The 23,843-nt window shown below is 45.5% G+C and overlaps 1 protein-coding gene across 1 annotated transcript; it reads left to right on the forward strand.

Moving 5' to 3' along the window:
* The first annotated feature begins 280 nt into the window (after positions 1–280).
* LOC112238276 (potassium voltage-gated channel subfamily D member 2-like) lies at positions 281–23,060 on the forward strand. Its single transcript, XM_024406844.2, has 3 exons — positions 281–715; positions 21,110–21,327; positions 21,658–23,060. Exons 1-3 carry the CDS (start codon positions 518–520, stop codon positions 21,845–21,847), a joined length of 606 nt encoding a protein of 201 aa, XP_024262612.1. The 5' UTR covers positions 281–517; the 3' UTR covers positions 21,848–23,060.
* Positions 23,061–23,843: the final 783 nt, after the last annotated feature.

The following is a 23,843-nucleotide window of genomic DNA, read 5'->3' on the forward strand; positions in this document are numbered from 1 at the left end:
ATGTCCCAACATCCAGTGGAAAGCCTTCCTAGAGGAGTGGAGGCTGGTATAGCAACAAAGTAGTGACCAACTCCATATTAATGTCCATGATTTTGGAATTAGATGTTTGTGAAGCAGGTGTCCACATACTTTTGGTCATATAGTGTATCTTCCATAGGGTCATCTAAGAACCATTGCAGGCTAGGCTTCTTAATTTCAGCACTGTGTGTGGTTTTCTACAGCTGGCCAATGCCTAACACTCCTCTGCTCAGAGTTGGTCCCTCAGTAATGTTTAGCCCTAATTCCTATTCTCTGACTTCTTCTCTCTTTGTGCCCCAATGTTTAGCCCTAATTCCTATTCTCTGTCTTCTTCTCTCTGTGTACCCCAATGTTTAGCCCTAATTCCTATTCTCTGTCTTCTTCTCTCTGTGTACCCCAATGTTTAGCCCTAATTCCTATTCTCTGTCTTCTTCTCTCTGTGTACCCCAATGTTTAGCCCTAATTCCTATTCTCTGTCTTCTTCTCTCTTTGTGCCCCAATGTTTAGCCCTAATTCCTATTCTCTGTCTTCTTCTCTCTGTGTACCCCAATGTTTAGTGTTTAGCCCTAATTCCTATTCTCTGTCTTCTTCTCTCCCCAAGGCGTCCAAGGAAGCAGGACAGCTCCTAGTGGGAAAACCCAACATTCCCTTTGAGAGCCATCATCACCACCTTCTGCACTGCCTGGAGAAGACCACAGTAAGAACACCTTTACCATAACCCCTAACCATAACCTTTACCATAACCATAACCCCTAACCATAACCTTTACCATAACCATAACCCATAACCATAACCTTTACCATAACCCCTAACCATAACCTTTACCATAACCATAACCCCTAACCATAACCTTTACCATAAACATAACCCCTAACCATAACCTTTACCATTAACATAACCCCTAACCATAACCTTTACCATAACCATAACCATAACCCCTAACCATAACCTTTACCATAACCATAACCCCTAACCATAACCTTTAACATAACGATAACCATAACTCTGAACCATGATCTTTACCATAACCCCTAACCATAACCTTTACCATAACCCCTAACCATAACCATAACCCCTAACCATAACCTTTACCATAACCGTAACCCCTAACCATGATCTTTACCATAACCATCATCACCCCCTGATTCCCAGCATGCCAAAGATAACATGCATTCTGCCAGCCCAGGAACGTTGTGCCTTCAAAACAGACAAGCATACTTTATTTTACATGTGTGTATAATTCAGAGAGATAAAAAAGCATGTCTTTTATGTTAGCCATGACAAACACACACACACACACACACACACACACACACACACACACACACACACACACACACACACACGCACACACACACACGCACACACACGCACGCACACACACACACGCACACACACGCACGCACACGCACACACACACGCACAGCACAGACACACACACACACACACACACACACACACACAGACACATGCACACACACACGCACACACACACAAGCACAGACACACACACACACACACACACGCACACGCACACACGCACGCACACACAGACACACACACACCACACACGCACACACACACACACACACACCTACATGCCGTTCTATATGGTAGAGTGTATGCCTGCATCATACCCCTTAGTGCTGCGTGCAGCATTATGTATGTTGGCTGAGGAGAAACATGAACAGGAAGCAGGAGAGAGAGAGAGAAATGCCTTTACTCCTATGGAACTTTTGTGGGTGTAATGTTTACTGTTAATTTTATTGTTTATTGTCTACTTCATTTGCTTTGGCAATGTTAACATATGTTTCCCATGCAAAATAAAGCCCTTAAATTGAAATTGAATTGAGAGACAGAGAAAGAGAATAACTACTGTGGGTTATGCTTCAACAGAAACCTTGGGAAAATCCTCTGCATTATCATTAACAGCAGACGTACATTTCCTCAGTGAAAGCAATGTACTGAGCAATTGTCAAATTGGCTTTTTACCAAATTATCGTACGACAGACCACGTATTCACCCTGCACACCCTAATTGAAAACAAAACAACCAAAACAAAGGCAAAGTCTTCTCATGCTTTGTTGATTTCAACAAAAGCCTTCAACTCAATTTGGCATGAGGGTCTAGTATACAAATTGATGGAAAGTGGTGTTGGGGGAAAAACATACAACATTATGAAATCCATGTACACAAACAACAAGCGTGCGTGCAGTTAAAATAGGCAAAAAAACACACGCATTTCTTCCCACAGGGCCGTGGGGTGAGACAGGGATGCAGCTTAAGACCCACCCTCTTCAACATATATATAAACAAATTGGTGAGGGCACTAGAACAGCCTGCAGCACCCGGCCTCACCCTACAAGAATTTATTCAAAATGGCGGCAGAAGAAATGGCAGCAGTTGTACGGGCCCCCAACCAATTGTGCTATATTTTTTCCACGTTATTTCTAACTCATTTTGTACATAATGTTTCTGCAACCGTATCTTATGACAGAAAAGAGCTTCTGGATATCAGGACAGCGATCACTCACCTCAGATTAGACAAAGATTTTTTTCTACAACAAGCAAGACGCACAGGACATTCTCCAAACACCCAGCATGGCCGACATCCCTGTTATTTGCAAGAAGAAGCGATGCAGGTACAGAGGACGAAGAACCGGATGCCTCGTCAGGACCCGCAGAAGGCGAGTGGGAAAGCTGCCGTTACCGTCAATACTACTCGCCAACTTGCAATCATTGGGCAATAAATTAGACGAGGTACGATCAAGAATATCCTACCAACAGGACATCAAAAACTGTAATATCCAATGTTTCACGGAATCGTGGCTGAATGACGACATGGATATTCAGCTAGCGGGATATACGCTGCACCGGCAAGATAGAGCATCACACTCCGGTAAGACGAGGGGGGGGGTCTGTGCATATTTGTAAACAACAGCTGGTGTACGAAATCTAAGGAAGTATCTAGATTTTGCTCGCCTGAAGTAGAGTATATTGTGATAATCTGCAGGCCACACTACTTGCCTAGAGAGTTTTCAGCTATACTTTTTGTGGCTGTTTATTAACCACCACAGACAGATGCTGGCACTAAGACCGCACTCAGCTGTATAAGGAAATAAGCAAACAGGAAACCGCTCACCCAGAGGCGGTGCTCCTAGTGGCCGGAGACTTTAATGCAGGGAAAATGTAATCAGTTCTACCTAATCTCTATCAACATGTTAAATGTGTAACCAGAGATAAAACAAAGACCACCTTTACTCCACACACAGAGATGCGTCCAAAGCTCTCCCTCACCCTCCATTTGGTAAATCTGACCACAATTCTATCCTCCTGATTCCTGCCTACAAGCAAAAATTAAAGCAGGAAGCACCAGTGACCCGGTCTATAAAAAAAGTGGTCAGAGGAAGCAGATGCTAAACTACAGGACTGTTTTGCTAGCACAGACTGGAACATGTTCCGGGATTCTTCCGATGACATTGAGGAGTACTCCACATCAGTCACTGGCTTCATCAATAAGTGCATTGAGGACGTTGTCCCCACAGTGACTGCACATACATACCCCAACCAGAAGCCATGAATTACAGGCAACACTCGCACTGAGCTAAAGGATAGAGCTGCCTCTTTCAAGGTGCGGGACTCTAACCCGGAAGCTGACAAGAAATCCCTCTATGCCCTGCGACGAACCATCAAACAAGCAAAGCGTCAATACAGGGCTAAGATTGAATCATACTACACCAGCTCCGACTCCGACGCTCGTCTCATGTGGCAGGGCTTGCAAATTATTACAGTCTACAAAGGGAAGCACAGCCGCGAGCTGCCCAGTGACACGAGCCTACCAGATGAGCTAAATAACTTCTATGCTCGCTTCGAGGCAAGCAACACTGAGGCATGCATGAGACCATCAGCTGTGCCGGACTACTGTGTGATCACGCTCTCCGTAGCCGACGTGAGTAAGACCTTTAAACAGGTCAACATACACAAGGCTGCGGGGCCAGACGGATTACCAGGACGTGTGCTCCGGCATGTGCTGACCAACTGGCAGGTGTTTTCATTGACATTTTCAACATGTCCCTGATTGAGTCTGTAATACCAACATGTTTCAAGCAGACCACCATAGTCCCTGTGCCCAAGAACATAAAGGCAACCTGCCTAAATGACTACAGACCCGTAGCACTCACGTCCATAGCCATGAAGTGCTTTGAAAGGCTGGTAATGGCTCACATTAACACCATTATCCCAGAAACCCTAGACCCACTCCAATTTGCATACCGCTCAAACAGATCCACAGATGATGCAATCTCTATTACACTCCACACTGCCCTTTCCCACCTGGACAAAAGGAACACCTATGTGAGAATGCTGTTCATTGACTACAACTCAGCGTTCAACACCATACTACCCTAGGCCTGATCACCGACAACGACGAGACAGCCTATAGGGAGGAGGTCAGAGACCTGGCCGGGTGGTGCCAGAATACCAACATATCCCTCAACGTAACCAAGACTAAGGAGATGATTGAGGACTACAGGAAAAGGAGCACCGATCACGCCCCCATTCTCATCGACTGGGCTGTAGTGGAGCAGGTTGAGAGCTTCAAGTTCCTTGGTTCCACATCAAGTTCCACATCAAAGCCTATTCCCCCTCAGGAAACTAAAAAGATTTGGCATGGGTCCTGAGATCCTCAAAAGGTTCTACATTTGCAACATCGAGAGCATCCTTACCGGTTGCATCACTGCCTGGTACGGCAATTGTTCGGCCTCCGACCGCAAGGCACTACAGAGGGTAGTGCGTATGGCTCAGGGTAGTGCGTATGGCACAGTACATCACTGCGGCTAAGCTGCCTGCCATCCAGGACCTCTACATCAGGCGGTGTCAGAGGAAGGCCCTAAAAATGGTCAAAGACCCCAGCCATCCCAGTCATAGACTGTTCTCTCTACTACCGCATGGCAAGCGGTACCAGAGTGCCAAGTCTAGGACAAAAAGGCTTCTCAACAGTTTTTACCCCCCAAGCCATAAGACTCCTGAACAGGTAATCAAATGGCTAACCAGACTATTTGCATTGTGTGCTCTTTTTACGCTGCTGCTACTCTCTGTTTATCATATATGCATAGTCACTATACAGTCATGTACATACTACCTCAATTGGCCCGACCAACCAGTGCCCCTGCACATTGGCTAACCAGGCGATCTGCATTGTGTCCCGCCACCCCCTCTTTTATGCTACTGCTCCTCTCTGTTCATCATATATGCATAGTCACTTTAACCATATCTACATGCTAATACTACCTCAACCAGCCTGACTAATATAGCCTTGCTACTGTATATAGCCTTGCTACTGTATATAGCCTCTCTACTGTATATAGCCTTGCTACTGTATATAGCCTTGCTACTGTATATAGCCTCTCTACTGTATATAGCCTCTCTACTGTATATAGCCTCTCTACTGTATATAGCCTCTCTACTGTATATAGCCTCTCTACTGTGTATAGCCTCTCTACTGTATATAGCCTCTATACTGTATATAGCCTCGCTACTGTATATAGCCTCTCTACTGTATATAGCCTCTCTACTGAATATAGCCTCTCTACTGTATATAGCCTCTCTACTGTATATAGCCTCTCTACTGTGTATAGCCTCTCTACTGTATATAGCCTCTATACTGTATATAGCCTCTCTACTGTATATAGCCTCGCTACTGTATATAGCCTCTATACTGTATATAGCCTCTCTACTGTATATAGCATCGCTACTGTATATAGCCTCTATACTGTATATAGCCTCTCTACTGTATATAGCCTCGCTACTGTATATAGCCTCTATACTGTATATAGCCTCTCTACTGTATATAGCCTCTCTACTGTATATAGCCTCTCTACTGTATATAGCCTCTCTACTGTATACAGCCTCGCTACTGTTATTTTCAACTGTCTTTTTACTGTTGTTTTATTTCTTTACCTACCCATTGTTCATCTAATACCTTTTTGGCACTATTGGTTAGAGCCTGTAAGTAAGCATTTCACTCTAAGGTCTACCTACACCTGCTGTATTCGGTGCACGTGACAAATAAACTTTGATTTGATTTGAATTTGAAGTGAAATGTCTAGTGTTTGCTGATGATCTGGTGCTTCTGTCACCAACCAAGGAGGGCCTACAGCAACACCTAGATCTTCTGCACAGATTCTGTCAGACCTGGGCCCTGAGAGTAAATCTCAGTAAGACAAAAATAATGGTGTTCCAAAAAAGGTCCAGTCGCCAGGACCACAAATACAAATTCTATCTAGACACCGTTGCCCTAGAACACACAAAAACTGTACATAACTCGGCCTAAACATCAGCGCCACAAGTAACTTCCACAAAGCTGTGAACGATCTGAGACAAGGCAAGAAGGGCGTTCTATGCCATCAAAATTAACATAAAATTCGACATACCAATTAGGCTCTGGCTAAAAATCAGGTATAGAACCCATTGTCCATTATGTATGTGAGGTCTGGGGTCTGCTCACCAACCAAGATTTCACAAAATGGGACAAACACCAAATTGAGACTGCATGCAGAATTTTGCAAAAATTATCCTCAGTGTACAACATAAAACACCAAATAATGCATGCAGAGCAGAATTAGGCCGATACCCGCTAATTATCAAAATCCACAACCACCAACCACCAAATCCACAACCACCAAATTCTGCAACCACCTAAAAGGAAGCGATTCCCAAACTTTCCATAACAAAGCCATCACCTACAGAGAGATGAACCTGGAGAAGAGTCCCCTAAGCAAGCTGGTCCTGGGACTCTGTTCACTAACACAAACAGACCCCACAGAGCCCAGGACAGCAACACAATTAGACCCAACCAAATTATGAGAAAACAAAAAGATAATTACTTGACACATTGGAAAGAATTAACAAAAAACAGCGCAAACTAGAATGCTATTTGGCCCTAAAACAGAGAGTACACAGCGGCAGAATACCTGACCACTGTGACTGACCCAAACTTAAGGAAAGCTTTGACTATGTACAGACTCAGTGAGCATAACTTTGAAATTTGTAAAGGCCGCCATAGGCAGACCTGGCTCTCAAGAGAAGACAGGCTATGTGCACACTGCCCACAAAATGAGGTGGAAACTGAGCTGCACTTCCTAGCATCCTGCCAAATGTATGACCATATTAGAGACACATATTTCCCTCCGATTACACAGATCCACAAAGAATTAGAAAACAAACCCAATTTTGATAAACTCCCAAATCTACTGGGTGAAATATCACAGTGTGCCGTCACAGCAGCAAGATTTGTGACCTGTTGCCACAATGGCAACCAGTGAACTATACTATATTTATGTTTATTTATATTCCCTTTTGTACCATTTGCACATCGTTACAACACTGTATATAGACATAATATGACATTTGTAATATTTTGGAACTTCTATGAGTGTAATGTTTACTGTTCATTTTTATTGTATATTTCACATTTGTATAGTCTCTACTTCACTTACTTTGGTAATGTTAACATATGTTTCCCATGCCAATAAAGCCCCTTGAATTGAGAGCGCGAGAGCGCGAGAGCAAGAGAGAGCTTGGTAGCTTGCCGATTCTCCACACTTCTCCCACAGAACAAGTGTAAGCATTGGCTGAAGGGACTTTCCCACCATTGTTAAATCCATCACGGAATGCGCAACTTCCAACTTCAGGAGAAGGGTGGAGCTGTTCCCTCCCCTCCGTCCTTGTTTACTCCCCTTCGAAGATCTGATTGGACTGGATATATAAAAAAAGCAATATGATGGAATCTAGGTGGAGCTGACCTTTACACCTACTCAATTGTTTCAGATTGATGAATGGGAGTGAACTACAGAAAATGGGAGGGAAAATCTTCCTGAAAAATATACAATTTCATTTTAGTCATTTAGCAGACTCTCTTATCTAGAGTGACTTACATTAGTGCATTCATCTTCATCTTAAGATACAGTAGCGAGGTGAGACAACAGTTTCAGTAACTACATTACATTACATTAAAGAGGCTATCAGCAAAGTCAGTGCTAGTTTTATTTTATTTTTTTAATTGCGGGGGGGTAAGACTGAGGTGTCTTATTTAAGATACTCTTTGAAGAGGTAGAGTTTCAGGCGTTAGCAGAAGATGGGCAGGGACTCTGCTGTCCTAGCAGTGGAGGCTGGTGGGACGAGCTATAGGAGGACAGGCTCATTGTAATTGGCTGGAATGGAATCAATGGAAAGGTATCTAACACATCAAACATATGGAAACCACATTTGACTACTTTTCATTTATTACATTCTAGCCATTACAATGAGCATGTCCTCCTAAAGCTCCACCCAGCAGCCTCCTCGGTGTCCTAACATCAGGGGGAAGCTGGCTCCACCATTGGGGTGCCAGGACAGAAAAGGACTTTAGGGACGGCCAAGAGACCAGAAGTGGCAGAAAGGAGTGAGGTTGGGATGTAGGCTTTGAGCAGAGCCTGAAGGTAGTGAGGGGCAGTTCTCCTTGCTGCTCCGTAGGCAAGCACCTTTGTCTTGTAGTGGATCCGAGCTTCTGTAACGGATGTGAAACGGCTAGCTAGCTAGTTAGCGGTGGTGCGCGCTAAATAGCGTTTCAATCGGTGACGTCACTTGCTCTGAGACCTTGAAGTAGTGGTTCCCCTTGCTCTGCAAGGGCCGTGGCATTTGTGGAGCGATGGGTAACGATGCTTCGTGGGTGACTGTTGTTGATGTGTGCAGAGGGTCCCTGGTTCGAGCCCGGGTATGTGCGAGGGGACGGTCTAAAGTTATACTGTTACACTTCCACCGAGAGCCAATGGAGTGTACGGAGCACCGGGGTGACATGGGAGATGCAGCTTTCTGGGTAAAATGCTAAAGGTTTAATGTCAAAAGAGCCAACAGAGAGTTGTAGTAGTTCAGATGCGTTATGAAGAGTGCCTGGATTTGGACCTGCACTCTTTCCTGTGTGAGGAAAGGTCGGTACTCTACGGATGTTGTTGAACATGAACCTGCAGGAGCGAGACACTGTTATTATATTTGCAGAGAATTACAGGGTATTGTCCAGGGTCACGCCAAGGTTCTTTTCACTCTGGGAGGGGGACACTGTGTAGTTGTTGACCGTGATAGAGAGGTCTTGGAGCGTGCAGGCCTTCCCCGGGAGGAGGAGCAGGTCTGTTTTGTCGAGGTTGAGCTTGAGGTGGTAGGCTGAAATCCAAGCTGAGATATCTGCCAGGAACGCAGAGATGCATGTTGCCACCTGGGTGTCAGAAGGGGGGAAGGAGAAATGTTGAGTGTCATCTGCATAGCAATGATAGGAGAGACCATGGGAGGATATGACAGAACCAAGTGACTTGGTGTATAGAGAAAAGATGAGAGGAGCTAGAACCAAGCCCTGGGGGACACCAGTAGTGATAACACATGGTGCAGACACAGATCCTCTCCAAGCCACCTGGTAGGAGCGGCCTGCCAGGTAGGATGCAATCCAGGAGTGTGAAGAGCCTGAGACGCCTGAGAGGGTGGAGAGGATCTGATGGTTCACGGATGTTGAAGGCAGCAGATGGATCTAGGAGGATGAGAACAAAGGAGAGAGAGTCAGAATTGGCAGAGCGGAGAGCCTCCGTGACAAAGTGGAGAGCAGTCTCAGTTGAGTGACCTGTCTTGAAGCCTGACTGTTCAGGGTCAAGAAGGTCATTCTGAGAGAGATTTTAAAAAAGAGAGTTGGTCAGAAACAACACGCTCAAGTGTTTTGGAAAGAACAGAAAGAAGGGATACCAGTCTGTAGTTTTTGACATCAAAGGGATCGAGGGTTGGTTTCTTGTGGAGGGGAGTGACTCTGGACATCTTGAAGTCAGAGGGGACACAGCCAGTGGTCAGGGATGAGTACATGAGGGAAGTGAGGAATGGGAGAAGGTCTCCAGAGAAAAGGGGATGGGGTCAAGTGGGCAGGTGGTCAGGCGGCTGGACATCACTAGTCGCAGGATTTAATCTGGAGAGAGAAGGTAGAAAGAGGTCAAGGTGTAGGGTAGTTCTGTTTGAGTGGGACCAGTGGACTCAGTAGGCTGTGTGAATGAGGAGTGGATGACGTCAAAGAAAGTGGTTGACAAAGTCGTCTGCAGAGAGAGAGGAGGTGGAGTTATATAGGAGGAAGAAGGTGGAAAAGAGTTTCCCAGGTTTGGAGGCTGAGGCGTGGAATTAGAGTGACAGGAAGCGGCTTTAGCAGTGGATACAGAAGAAAAAGTAGAGAGGAGGTAATGGAAGGATGGAAGGAAGTTTGGTATTCCTCCATTTTTGCTCAGCTGCCCACAGCTCTATTCTGTGAGCCACGCAGTGAGTCACTCAGCCACAGAGCAGGAGGGGAGGATCGAGCCGGTTGGGAGGAAAGTGGACAGTGAAAATCAAAAGGAGACGGAAAGAGAGTAGGGTCCAAGAGGCAGGAGAGAGAGAGTCAGGAGACAGCAGGGTGAAGGATTTAGTAGAAGGGAGAGATGATGGGATAGAAGAGGAGAGATTAGAGGGAAAGAGAGCAACGATTAAAATACCATCTGGTTAGGGGCTGAGTGGGTAGGGAGAGAGGGAGAATTTTTTTTGATTGAAGGCACCCAGTACGATACGTGGTGAGCCATCGTAGGGAAATTAGCTTATCAAGGTGTCATACTCATTGAGAAACTCTCCAAGGTCACCTGGTGGCCAATAGATTTTTTATTTTTACCTTTATTTAACTAGGCAAGTCAGTTAAGAACAAATTCTCATTTTCAATGACAGCCTAGGAACAGTGGTTTAACTGCCTGTTCAGGGGCAGAACGACAGATTTGTACCTTGTCAGCTCAAGGGTTTGAACTTGCAACCTTCCGGTTACTAGTCCAACACTCTAACACTCTAACCACTAGGCTACCCTGCCGCCCCAGATGACAACAATGTTAAGCTTGAGTGAACAAGTGGACAAGTTACATTCGAATGAGGAGCTGGAAAGGTGAGAGTGGGGGAAAAATAGAAAATATAAATTCATGAGAAATAAGTATCTCTGACACCACCGCAACGACCAGATGCTCTCGGAATATGAGAGTTCATGTAGTCAGATGAAGAGAGAGCAGCCTGAGTAGAAGTGTTTTCTGGGGTATGTGGACAAAGGTATGTGGGCAACCCTTCAAATCAGTGGAAACAGATCCCACAAGCTCACAGAACGAGACCACCACAGTGCTGAAGTGGTAGGCCGCACAAGCTCACAGAACGAGACCACCACAGTGCTGAAGTGGTAGGCCACACAAGCTCACAGAACGAGACCACCACAGTGCCGAAGTGGTAGGCCACACAAGCTCACAGAACGAGACCGCCAAGTGCTGAAGCGCGTAACGCGTAAAAATGGTCTGTCCACGGTTGCAACACTCACTACCGAGTTCCAAACTGCCTCCGGAAGCAACGTCAGCACAAGAACGGTTCGTCGGGAGCTTCATGAAATGGGTTTCCATGGCCGAGCAGCTGCACACAAACCTAAGATCACCATGTGCAATGCCAAACGTTTACTGGAGTGGTGTAAAGCTCGCCGCCATTGGACTCTGGAGCAGTTGAAACGCGCTCTCTAAAGTGATGAATAATGCTTCACCATCTGACAGTCTGATGGACGAATCTGGGTTTGGCGGAGAACGCTACCTGCCAGAATGTATAGTGCCAGCTATAAAGTTTGGTGGAGGACAAATAATGGTCTGGGGCTGTTTTTCAAGGTTTTGGGCTAGGCCCTTTAGTTCCAGTGACAACCTTGTGGCAAGTGTTTGGAGAAGGCCCTTTCCAGTTTCCGGATGACACTGCCCCCTGTGCACAAAGTGAGGTCCATACAGAAATGGTTTGTCGATATCAGTATGTATGAACTTGACTGGCCTGCACTGAGCCCTGACCTCTGACCTCAATCCCATCGAACACCTTTTGGGTGAATTGTAATGCTGACTATGAGCCAGGCCTAATTGCCCAACGTCAGTGTCCAACCTCACTAATGCTTTTGTGGCTGAATGGAAGAAAATCCCCACAGCAATGTTCAATATCTGGTGAATAGCCTTCCCAGAAAAGTGGGGGCTGTTATAGCAGCGAAGAAGGTACCAACTCCATATTAATGCCCAGGATTTTGGAATGAGATGTTCAATGAGCAGGTGTCCACATACTTTTGGTCATGAAGTGTATGTCTCTGTCAGGGCCAAAAAGTCGAGGGGCTTTAGGGTGACAAAGGCTGAGATGAACTAGCCTTTTTGCCCACAGATTGGCAGTTCCAGAGGCTGTCGGAGACTAAGAATTCCATATGGGTTGTGCGCTCAGGGTACAACAGAGCGCGAACAGGGATAGAAGTCACACGCATACTTTACAAAGCTACAAAAGAGCAAAACGAGATCATCTGAAAAAATAATAATAATTGCTAACACTAATTGCTGATTGCCTAGCAGAGGCGAAGGACACGCCTCTCAGCACTAATAGATGATTGCCTAGTAGAGGTGAAGGACACGCCTCTCAGCACTAATTGATGATTGCCTAGCAGAGGTGAAGGACACGCCTCTCAGCACTAATTGATGATTGCCTGGCAGAGGTGAAGGACACGCCTCTCAGCACTAATTGATGATTGCCTGGCAGAGGTGAAGGACACGCCTCTCAGCACTAATTGATGATTGCCTGGCAGAGGTGAAGGACACGCCTCTCAGCCCTAATTGATGATTGCCTAGCAGAGGTGAAGGTCACGCCTCTCAGCACTAATTGATGATTGCCTAGCAGAGGTGAAGGTCACGCCTCTCAGCCCTAATTGATGATTGCCTAGCAGAGGTGAAGGACACGCCTCTCAGCACTAATTGATGATTGCCTAGCAGAGGTGAAGGTCACGCCTCTCAGCCCTAATTGATGATTGCCTAACAGAGGTGAAGAAAAATACCTCCTCCAACAGACCCACCCACCAATTATCAGAACACTATCACAAATTGACCTGAAATCAGTCCAAATCAATCTCCCAGCACTTTAAAGTCAGAAGTACTGAGAATCCAGCAGTTCAAACAGCACTGATTAAATACAGTAGGCTAGGAGGTAGATCACCAACCTTTTATGAGTCAATATCACTTTCGCAGTCAAAAACTAAGCCGAGATCTACCGCTCAGATTATTTTTTTTTAAACATAATTATATATATTTTTTACATGAACCTAATTAAAATTTGGTTTGTGCAGTAGGCCTAATACATTATCACAGCATATTGGCTGTCAGTCCCCTGGATATCAGGACAGCGATCACTCACCTCGGATTAGACAAAGATTTCTTCAACAACAACAACAGCAGCAAGCAGGACTCACACGATATTCTCCAAACACCCCACAGGACAGACATCACAATTATTCACAAAAAGAAGCAACGCAGAGGATGAAGAGCCGGATGCCTCGTCCGGACCCGCAGAAGGCAACTAGGGAAAGCTGCCGTTACCGTCAACATTACGCACCAACGTGCAATCATTGGACAATAAACTAGACAAAGTACGATCACGAATATCCTACCAACCGGACATCAAAAACTGTAATATCCTTTGCTTCACGGAATCGTGGCTGAATGATGACATGGATATTCAGCTAGCGGGATACATGCTGCATCGGCAGGATAGAACAGCACGAGGGGGGGGGGGTCTGTGCATATTTGTAAACAACAGCTGGTGCACGAAATAAGGAACTCTCTAGATGTTGCTCACCTGAAGTAAAGTAAATTGTGAAAAATTGCAGGCCACACTACTTGCTTAGAGAGTTCTTAGCTATACTTGTCGTTGCTGTTTATTTACCACCACAGACAGACGCTGGCACTAAGACCGCACTCAGCTGTATAATGAAATAAGCAAACAGGAAACCACTCACCCAGAGGCGGCGCTCCTAGTGGCCAGCGAGCTGCCCAGTGACACAAGCCTACCAGACAAGCTAAATCACTTCTATGCACGCTTCGAGGCAAGCAACACTGAGGCATGCATGAGAGCATCAGCTGTTCCGGATGACTGTGAGATCACGCTCTCCGTAGCCGACGTGAGTGAGACCTTTAAACAGGTCAACATACACAAGGCTGCGGGGCCAGACGGATTACCAGGACGTGTGCTGACCAACTGGCAGGTGTTTTCACTGACATTTTCAACATGTCCCTGATTGAGTCTGTAATACCAACATGCTTCAAGCAGACCACCATAGTCCCTGTGCCCAAGAACACAAAGGCAACCTGCCTAAATGACTACAGACCCGTAGCACGCATGTCCGTAGCCATGAAGTGCTTTGAAAGGCTGGTAATGGCACACATTAACACCATTATCCCAGAAACTCTAGACCCACTCCAATTTGCATACAGCCCAAACAGATCCACAGATGATGTAATCTCTATTGCACTCCACACTGCCCTTTCCCACATGGACAAAAGGAACACCTATGTGAGAATGCTGTTCATTGACTACAGCTCAGCGTTCAACACCATAGTACCCTCAAATCTCATCACCAAGCTAAGGAACCTGGAACTAAACACCTCCCTCTGCAACTGGATCCTGGACTTCCTGGCGGGCCGCCCCCAGGTGGTGAGGGTAGGTAGAAACACATCTGCCACACTGATCCTCAACACTGGAGCTCCCCAGGGGTGCGTGCTCAGTCCCCTCCTGTACTCCCTGTTCACCCACGACTGCATGGCCAGGCACGACTCCAACACCATCATTAAGTTTGCAGACGACACAACAGTGGTAGGCCTGATCACCGACAACGACGAGACAGCCTATAGGGAGGAGGTCAGAGACCTGGCCGGGTGGTGCCAGAATAACAACCTATCCCTCAACGTAACCAAGACTAAGGAGATGATTGTGGACTACAGGGAAATGAGCACCAGGCATGTACCCATTCGCATCGATGGGGCTGTAGTTGAGAGCTTCAAATTCCTTGGTGTCCACATCAACAACAAACTAGATTGGTCCAAACACGTGAAGAGGGCACGACAAAGCCTATTCCCCTCAGGAAACTTAAAAGATTTGGCATAGGTCCTGAGATCCTCAAAAGGTTCTACAGCTGCAACATCGAGAGGATCCTGACCGGCGGGCATTACTGCCTGGTACGGCAATGGCTCGGCCTCCGACCGCAAGGCACTTCAGAGGGTAGTGCGTACGGCCCAGTAGATCACTGGGGCTAAGCTGCCTGCCATCCAGGACCTCTACACCAGGCAGTGTCAGAGGAAGGCCCTAAAAATTGTCAAAGACCCCAGCCACCCAAGTCATAGACTGTTCTCTCTATTACCGCATGGCAAGCGGTACCGGAGTGCCAAATCTAGGACAAAAAGGCTTCTCAACAGTTTTTACCCCCAAGCCATAAGACTCCTGAACAGGTATCCAAATGGTTACCCAGACTATTTGCATTGTGTGTGTGTGTCCAACCCCTCTTTTACGCTGCTGCTACTCTCTGTTTATCTTATATGCATAGTCACTTTAACTAAACATTCATGTACATACTACCTAATTGGCCTGACCAACCAGTGCTCCCACACATTGGCTAACCGGGCTATCTGCATTGTGTCCCACCACCCGCCAACCCCTCTTTTTACGCTTCTGCTACTCTCTGTTCATTATATATGCATTATCACTTTAACCATACCTACATGTACATACTACCTCAATAAGCCTGACTAACAGGTGTCTGTATATAGCCTTGCTACTCTTTTTCAAATGTCTTTTTACTGTTGTTTTATTTCTTTACTTACCTACACACACACACACACACACACATACTTTTTTTCCTGCACCATTGGTTAGAGCCTGTAAGTAAGCATTTCACTGTAAGGTCTACTACACCTGTTGTATTCGGCGCACATGACAAATAAACTTTGATTTGATTTTGATTTACCTGGCCTGCCAATATTGTTCTTAGACCATATTATATTTAGAACTGTAAGGTCCATGGAGAATAAGAGCACCTCCTCCCAGCTGCCCACTGCACTGAGGCTAGGTAACACTGTCACCACCGATAAATCCACGATCATCGAGAATTTCAACATGCAATTCTCTACGGCTTGCCATGCTTTCCTCCTGGCTACTCCAACCCCGGCCAACAGCTTCGCACCCCCCGTAGCTACTTGCCCAAGCCTCCCAGCTTCTCCTTCACCCAAATCAAGATAGCAGATGTTCTGAAAGAGCTGCAAAACCTGGAACCGTACAAATCAGCTGGGCCAGACAATCTGGACCCTCTCTTTCTAAAATTATCCACCACATTGTTGCAACCCCTATTACCAGTCTGTTCAACCTCTCTTTCGTATCGTCCGAGATCTATATCTATCTATATTCATCCTGCCCTGCCTATCTAAAGTCTTCGAAAGCCAAGTTAATAAACAGATCACTGACCATTTCGAATCCCACCGTACCCTCTGCTCTGTGCAATCTGGTTTCCGAGCTGGTCATGGGTGCACCTCAGCCATGCTCAAGGTCTTAAACGGCATCATAACCGCCATCGATAAGAGACAGTACTGTGCAGCCGTCTTCATCGACCTGGCCAAGGCTTTCGACTCTGTCAATCACTGTATCCTTATCAGCAGACTCAACATCCTTGGTTTCTCAAATGACTGCCTCGCCTGGTTCACCAATTACTTCTCAGACAGAGTTCAGTGTGTCAAATCGGAGTGCCTGTTGTCCGGACCTCTGGCAGTCTCTATGGGGGTACCATAGAGGGTTCAATTCTCGGGCCGACTCTTTTCTCTGTATATATCAACGATGTCGCTCTTGCTGTGGGTGATTCCCTGATCCACCTCTACGCAGACGACACCATTCTGTATACATCTGGCCCTTCTTTGGACACTGTGTTAACTAACCTCCAAACAAGCTTCAATGCCATACAACACTTCTTCCGTGGCCTCTAACTGCTCTTAAACGCTAGTAAAGCCAAATGCATGCTTTTCAATCGTTCGCTGCCCACACCCGCCTGCCCGACCATCATCACTACTCTTGACGGTTCTGACTTAGAATATGTGGACTACAAATACCTAGGTGTCTGGCTAGACTGTAAATTCTCCTTCCAGACTCATATTAAACATCTCCAATCCAAAATTAAATCTAGAATCGGCATCCTATTTTGCAACAAAGCCTCCTTCACTCACGCCGCCAAACATTCATATATGCACTGAGGTCGGAAGTCTGACATTTCCAAGTTCCCAGTTGTCTTGAATGTCCCAGTCTTCCACCTGATGGCTAAACTCAAGTTAAAATGCAAGGCTACACTTGGCTAATCATTCATTGCAGCTGCAGCGTGAGTGGAAGAATGGACAACTGTGTTTTATGTTTTAAAATAGTGTTGAATAAAAACGGTGTTGATAAAAACTCACTCATGAAAACAGCAGGTCTTTGCTGTATTCTTTGACAGTCTCTCTCTGATCAAGGTATTAAAAGTTATGAAATCTCACTAAAGGCTAGTATCAAACTTTGCTGTGGCTGGGGTTGTGAAAACTTTAGGCACAGTGATTTGAGCTATCGCATTGGGATTGATCAGAGCAGTAGGTGCTCTCCTTTAGCCACAGGTCTCCCAGTCCGTTGGGTAGCGGAGTGTGTCTTTTCAGACAAATGAAATGGTTTAAAATGAGAATCAAATCAAATCAAATCAAATTTATTTATATAGCCCTTCGTACATCAGCTGATATCTCAAAGTGCTGTACAGAAACCCAGCCTAAAACCCCAAACAGCAAGCAATGCAGGTGTAGAAGCACGGTGGCTAGTAAAAACTCCCTAGAAAGGCCAAAACCTAGGAAGAAACCTAGAGAGGAACCAGGCTATGTGGGATGGCCAGTCCTCTTCTGGCTGTGCCGGGTGGAGATTATAACAGAACATGGCCAAGATGTTCAAATGTTCATAAATGACCAGCATAGTCGTATAATAATAAGGCAGAACAGTTGAAACTGGAGCAGCAGCACGGTCAGATGGACTGGGGACAGCAAGGAGTCATCATGTCAGGTAGTCCTGGGGCATGGTCCTAGGGCTCAGGTCCTCCGAGAGAGAGAAAAAAAGAGAGAATTAGAGAGAGCATATGTGGGGTGGCCAGTCCTCTTCTGGCTGTGCCGGGTGGAGATTATAACAGAACATGGCCAAGATGTTCAAATGTTCATAAATGATCAGCATGTTCGAATAATAAGAAGGCAGAACAGTTGAAACTGGAGCAGCAGCACGGCCAGGTGGACTGGGGGCATCATCATGTCAGGTAATCCTGGGGCATGGTCCTAGGGCTCAGGTCCTCCGAGAGAGAGAAGGAGAGAATTAGAGAACGCACACTTAGATTCACACAGGACACCGAATAGGACAGGAGAAGTACTCCAGATATAACAAACTGACCCTAGCCCCCGACACATAAACTACTGCAGCATAAATACTGGAGGCTGAGACAGGAGGGGTCAGGAGACACTGTGGACCCATCCGAGGACACCCCCGGACAGGGCCAAACAGGAAGGATATAACCCCACCCACTTTGCCAAAGCACAGCCCCCACACCACTAGAGGGATATCTTCAACCACCAACTTACCATCCTGAGACAGGGCCGAGTATAGCCCACAAAGATCTCCGCCATGGCACAACCCAAGAGGGGGTGCCAACCCAGACAGGATGACCACATCAGTGAATCAACCCACTCAGGTGACGCACCCCTTCCAGGGACGGCATGAGAGAGCCCCAGTAAGCCAGTGACTCAGCCCCTGTAATAGGGTTAGAGGCAGAGAATCCCAGTGGAAAGAGGGGAACCGGCCAGGCAGAGACAGCAAGGGCGGTTCGTTGCTCCAGAGCCTTTCCGTTCACCTTCCCACTCCTGGGCCAGACTACACTCAATCATATGACCCACTGAAGAGATGAGTCTTCAGTAAAGACTTAAAGGTTGAGACCGAGTTTGCGTCTCTGACATGGGTAGGCAGACCGTTCCATAAAAATGGAGCTCTATAGGAGAAAGCCTTGCCTCCAGCTGTTTGCTTAGAAATTCTAGGGACAATTAGGAGGCCTGCGTCTTGTGACCGTAGCGTACGTGTAGGTATGTACGGCAGGACCAAATCAGAGAGATAGGTAGGAGCAAGCCCATGTAATGCTTTGTAGGTTAGCAGTAAAACCTTGAAATCAGCCCTTGCTTTGACAGGAAGCCAGTGTAGAGAGGCTAGCACTGGAGTAATATGATCAAATTTTTTGGTTCTAGTCAGGATTCTAGCAGCCGTATTTACCACCAACTGAAGTTTATTTAGTGCTTTATCCGGGTAGCCGGAAAGTAGAGCATTGCAGTAGTCTAACCTAGAAGTGACAAAAGCATGGATTAATTTTTCTGCATCATTTTTGGACAGAAAGTTTCTGATTTTTGCAATGTTACGTAGATGGAAAAAAAGCTGTCCTTGAAATGGTCTTGATATGTTCTTCAAAAGAGAGATCAGGGTCCTGAGTAATGCCGAGGTCCTTCACAGTTTTATTTGAGACGACTGTACAACCATTAAGATTAATTGTCAGATTCAACAGAAGATCTCTTTGTTTCTTGGGACCTAGAACAAGCATCTTTGTTTTGTCCGAGTTTAAAAGTAGAAAGTTTGCAGCCATCCACTTCCTTATGTCTGAAACACATGCTTCTAGCAAGGGCAATTTTGGGGCTTCACCATGTTTCATTGAAATGTACAGCTGTGTGTCATCCGCATAGCAGTGAAAGTTAACATTATGTTTTCGAATAACATCCCCAAGAGGTAAAATATATAGTGAAAACAATAGTGGTCCTAAAACGGAACCTTGAGGAACACCGAAATTTACAGTTGATTTGTCAGAGGACAAACCATTCACAGAGACAAACTGATATCTTTCCGACAGATAAGATCTAAACCAGGCCAGAACTTGTCCGTGTAGACCAATTTGGGTTTCCAATCTCTCCAAAAGAATGTGGTGATCGATGGTATCAAAAGCAGCACTAAGGTCTAGGAGCACGAGGACAGATGCAGGGCCTCGGTCCGATGCCATTAAAATGTCATTTACCACCTTCACAAGTGCCGTCTCAGTGCTATGATGGGGTCTAAAACCAGACTGAAGCATTTCAGAACACTTTGCCTACCCGGTGTGCATGGGTTCTGAATCAAGTGCACCTACCGCCAACAGTGCAACAGAATTATTTTTTTTTTTAAAGGAGCCTTTATCGTTGGCCTTTCTACAGAAATATTTGGTGATCAACTAGGAATGCCTTGAAGATCGACCGGTTGGTGACCACTGAGGTATAGGGACAGCACTTGCCAGACTATACCAAAGACAACATTTATTGAGAGACAAAAATATACTTGCTACTCTTGCAGAGATGAGTTGTCTTCACAGGCTATAGAGGGTGTGTCTAAAATTGTATTTCCTTTATTCCTCATTTCCTCTTTCCTCGTCTCCTTCTCAAAATGCGCTGGAGGAGAAGATCCGAGGAACCTTGGATCTTCTCCTCCAATGCATTTTTTTGAGAAGGAGGCAAGGAGAGAATGTGCGGGATATTGAGAATATTGGGATTCACCCATGATGGTTTCATAATGCCATCTGGTGGTGCAGTCTGGGTCATACGCTCAGTTGACCTTCACGTCTTATTACCCATTCAACACACGGGGAAAGAGGAACAGCTTCACAGATGGTCCTTGATGTGGACGTCTGGGCCGGGACAATATGCTTCTATTCCCCTGGTACTACTTTATCATTTAAATGAATCATCAAAACCCTGTTGCTATGGTTTTGACGTAGGCATTTGTCCCTTTACCAACAAAAAAAATTGGCCAATTGTGGGTCGTTAAAGCACAGCAGGTGATTAAAGGAAAGAGGTAAACAACTTTATTATTAGCCCTCTGGGAAAATTGGTTTTGCAGCAAAATCATGTCCATAAAAACAACAGACAACAGACATTTCACAGGGAATAAGAGACTGATGTCACTGTAAATCATAGGACTGGGTCATGCTAATGACTGGAATGGAAAGGTTTCATTCACATAGAAAACATTAACTGTGTTTTGATACCGTTACATTCATTCCAATTCATCCATTACAAGGAGCCCATCCTCCCAATTTCGCCATCCACCAGCCTCCACTATTACCATTGATTTCCATGTCTCTTTCTCTCTCTCTCTCTCTCTCCAGAATCATGAGTTTATTGACGAGCAGACTTTCGAGACCAACTGTATGGAGGTAACCATGGTGAACAAATCCGGATCTCGAACCTCGTCCCTGTCGTCGTCTCCCTCCGGCCTGTCGTCCTGCTGCTCCAGACGACACAGGAAGAAGAGCTCCAGTCTGCCCAACTGCAACAACCAGGAGCTTTCCACCATCCAGATCAGAGAGAGGCCTGTGGTCAACAGGTAGTCGCACAGACAGATCCACACAAAAAAAACACATAGGAGTGTCGTAAGCACGCTTGCCTGGGCGACATGTATTAACGCTCACATGTGTACACACACACACACACACACACACACACACACACACACACACACAACCCCACACACCCACACACACACACACACACACCAACCCCCTCACGCACACACATACACACAAGCTCACACAGCACACAAGCTCACACAGCAAATGGACACACAAACACACAAGCATATACAGTTAAATGCATGAACACACACACAAGCACACACACCTCACCCCTCTGTCTCTCTCTGCCCTCTCCCCTACAGTCGCTCCAGCCTGAACGCCAAACTAGACTCTGAGACGGTGCCGTTGAAGAGCGAGCCCTACATCACCACCTCCGTGGTCAACCTGCGTCCTGCCCCTCTCCCATTGGTCACATCATCAGACGGTGACGGATCCACCAGCTCCACCGTCAATTATTCTCAGAGCAACATTGTCAGAGTGTCGGCCTTGTAGATGTCCACTGTCAGTCAAGGTCTGTTTGGCTGACTGTTTGGCTGACTTCATGGAAAACTGTTTGGCTAACTGGTCTCAAGGAGAAACAGCAGCAGGAGAGAGAGAGAGAGAGAGAGAGAGAGAGAGAGAGAGAGAGAGAGAGACCACTAATTGATTGGACTGATTGGAGGACAGTCATCCTGCCAGAATCCCGCATAATTTCCTGCAATTCTACACATTTTGCAATGTCAATAATATCTGAGTGAGTAACTAACAAAATCAATTGGGGCCCCCCTGGAGGTCAGGGCCCCTGGACACGTGCCCTGCGTACCTGGTCGGTATTCGGCCATGATTACTACAAGTTTAGATACCGTAAAACTTCAATTAATAGCCTGGCCGTTTATTTTCTTAAATCACTGAGCACAAAAGGTGCTTATTAGAGACAGGCTTATCTTTGACCAAGACGTCTATTTCCTTAATGCACACAGCTTTTTGCATAGATAATTGTTGAATTCCAGCATTCACGTCCATCATTTTAATCAACTTCTTTATTTCCTGCTCTACTGTGTTATAATTTACACACTTTGTATTTCAATATATATTTTTTTTTACTTTTCCTTGACAGGATAATTATTCTCCTCTTTGACTGTGTGTTTTCAGTAGTTCTTACTTTCGCCACTAGATCAAACGATTTCTAGGGGTCGTTGTTGACTGTTTTTATGCTTGCCAGTAAGGTAGCAGTCCTCAGCTGTTATCAGCCAATGGCTAGCAGTTCCTTACTGGTGATAAAAACGGATGATTGACATATTTTTTTCGAGTCATTAATGAATTATATAATTTAACAAATCAAACATTAAACAATTAATTTAGAACCAGCATTTATTTTAAACAAGTGTTTATTTGCTGCAAGGTGTGCAGTTAGTTGCCCAGCTTTTAAAAGGGACAGGCGGTTATTTGAAACTCTGCGTTTATTGAAGTTTTACAGTAGCTGGCTAAATTAACTTACTAATCTAAACATTGTTAGTTGACATGACTGTCAGTGACTGTCATAACAAGAGAAACATTGCTGATGCACAACCAAATTTCCAACTTGCACCTTGTGTATTCTGTTATTCTAACTCAACAGTAAGTTGAGACCCCGGCTGAGTTCTTAGCAGCCTGGGGTCCTAAGTGACCACATACAGTTGAAGTCGGAAGTTTACATAAACTTAGGTTGGAGTCATTAAAACTCATTTTCCAACCACTCCACAAATTTCTTGTTAACAAACTATAGTTTTGGTAAGTCAGACAGGACATCTATTTTGTGCATGACACAAGTAATTTTTCCAACAATTGTTTACAGACAGATTATTTCACTTATAATTCACTGTATCACAATTCCAGTGGGTCAGAAGTTTACATACACTAAGTTGACTGTGCCTTTAAACAGCTTGGAAAATCCCAGAAAATTATGTCATGGCTTTAGAAGCTTCTGATAGGCTAATTGACATCATCTGAGTCAATTGGAGGTATAACTCTGGATATATTTCAAGGCCTACCTTCAAACTCAGTGCCTCTTTGCTTGACATCATAGGAAAATCAAAAGAAATCAGCCAAGACCTCAGAAAAAAAATTGTAGACCTCCACAAGTCTGGTTCATCCTTGGGAGCAATTTCCAAACACCTGAAGGTACCACATTCATCTGTACAAACAATAGTACGCAAGTATAAACACCATGGGACCACACAGCCGTCATACCGCTCAGGAAGGAGACGCGTTCTGTCTCCTAGAGATGAACGTACTTTGGTGCGAAAAGTGCAAATCAATCCCAGAATAACGGCAAAGGACCTTGTGAAGATGCTGGAGGAAACAGGTAGAAAAGTATCTATATCCACAGGAAAACGAGTCCAATATCGACATAACCTGAAAGGCCGCTCAGCAAGGAAGAAGCCACTGCTCCAAAACCACCATAAAAAAGCCAGACTACGGTTTGCAACTGCACATGAGATCATACTTGTTGGAGAAATGTCCTCTGGTC

This window comes from Oncorhynchus tshawytscha, linkage group LG19, assembly GCF_018296145.1.
Source record: "Oncorhynchus tshawytscha isolate Ot180627B linkage group LG19, Otsh_v2.0, whole genome shotgun sequence".
NCBI lineage: Eukaryota > Metazoa > Chordata > Actinopteri > Salmoniformes > Salmonidae > Oncorhynchus > Oncorhynchus tshawytscha.

Bases quoted from the DNA above. Each gene is read 5' to 3' on its own strand.
- LOC112238276 (XM_024406844.2), top strand. From the start codon at position 518: ATGTTTAGCCCTAATTCCTATTCTCTGTCTTCTTCTCTCTGTGTACCC. The intron at 716-21,109 runs GTAAGAACACCT...CTCTCTCTCCAG, and splicing joins ACTGCCTGGAGAAGACCACA to AATCATGAGTTTATTGACGA. The intron at 21,328-21,657 runs GTAGTCGCACAG...TCTCCCCTACAG, and splicing joins GAGAGGCCTGTGGTCAACAG to TCGCTCCAGCCTGAACGCCA.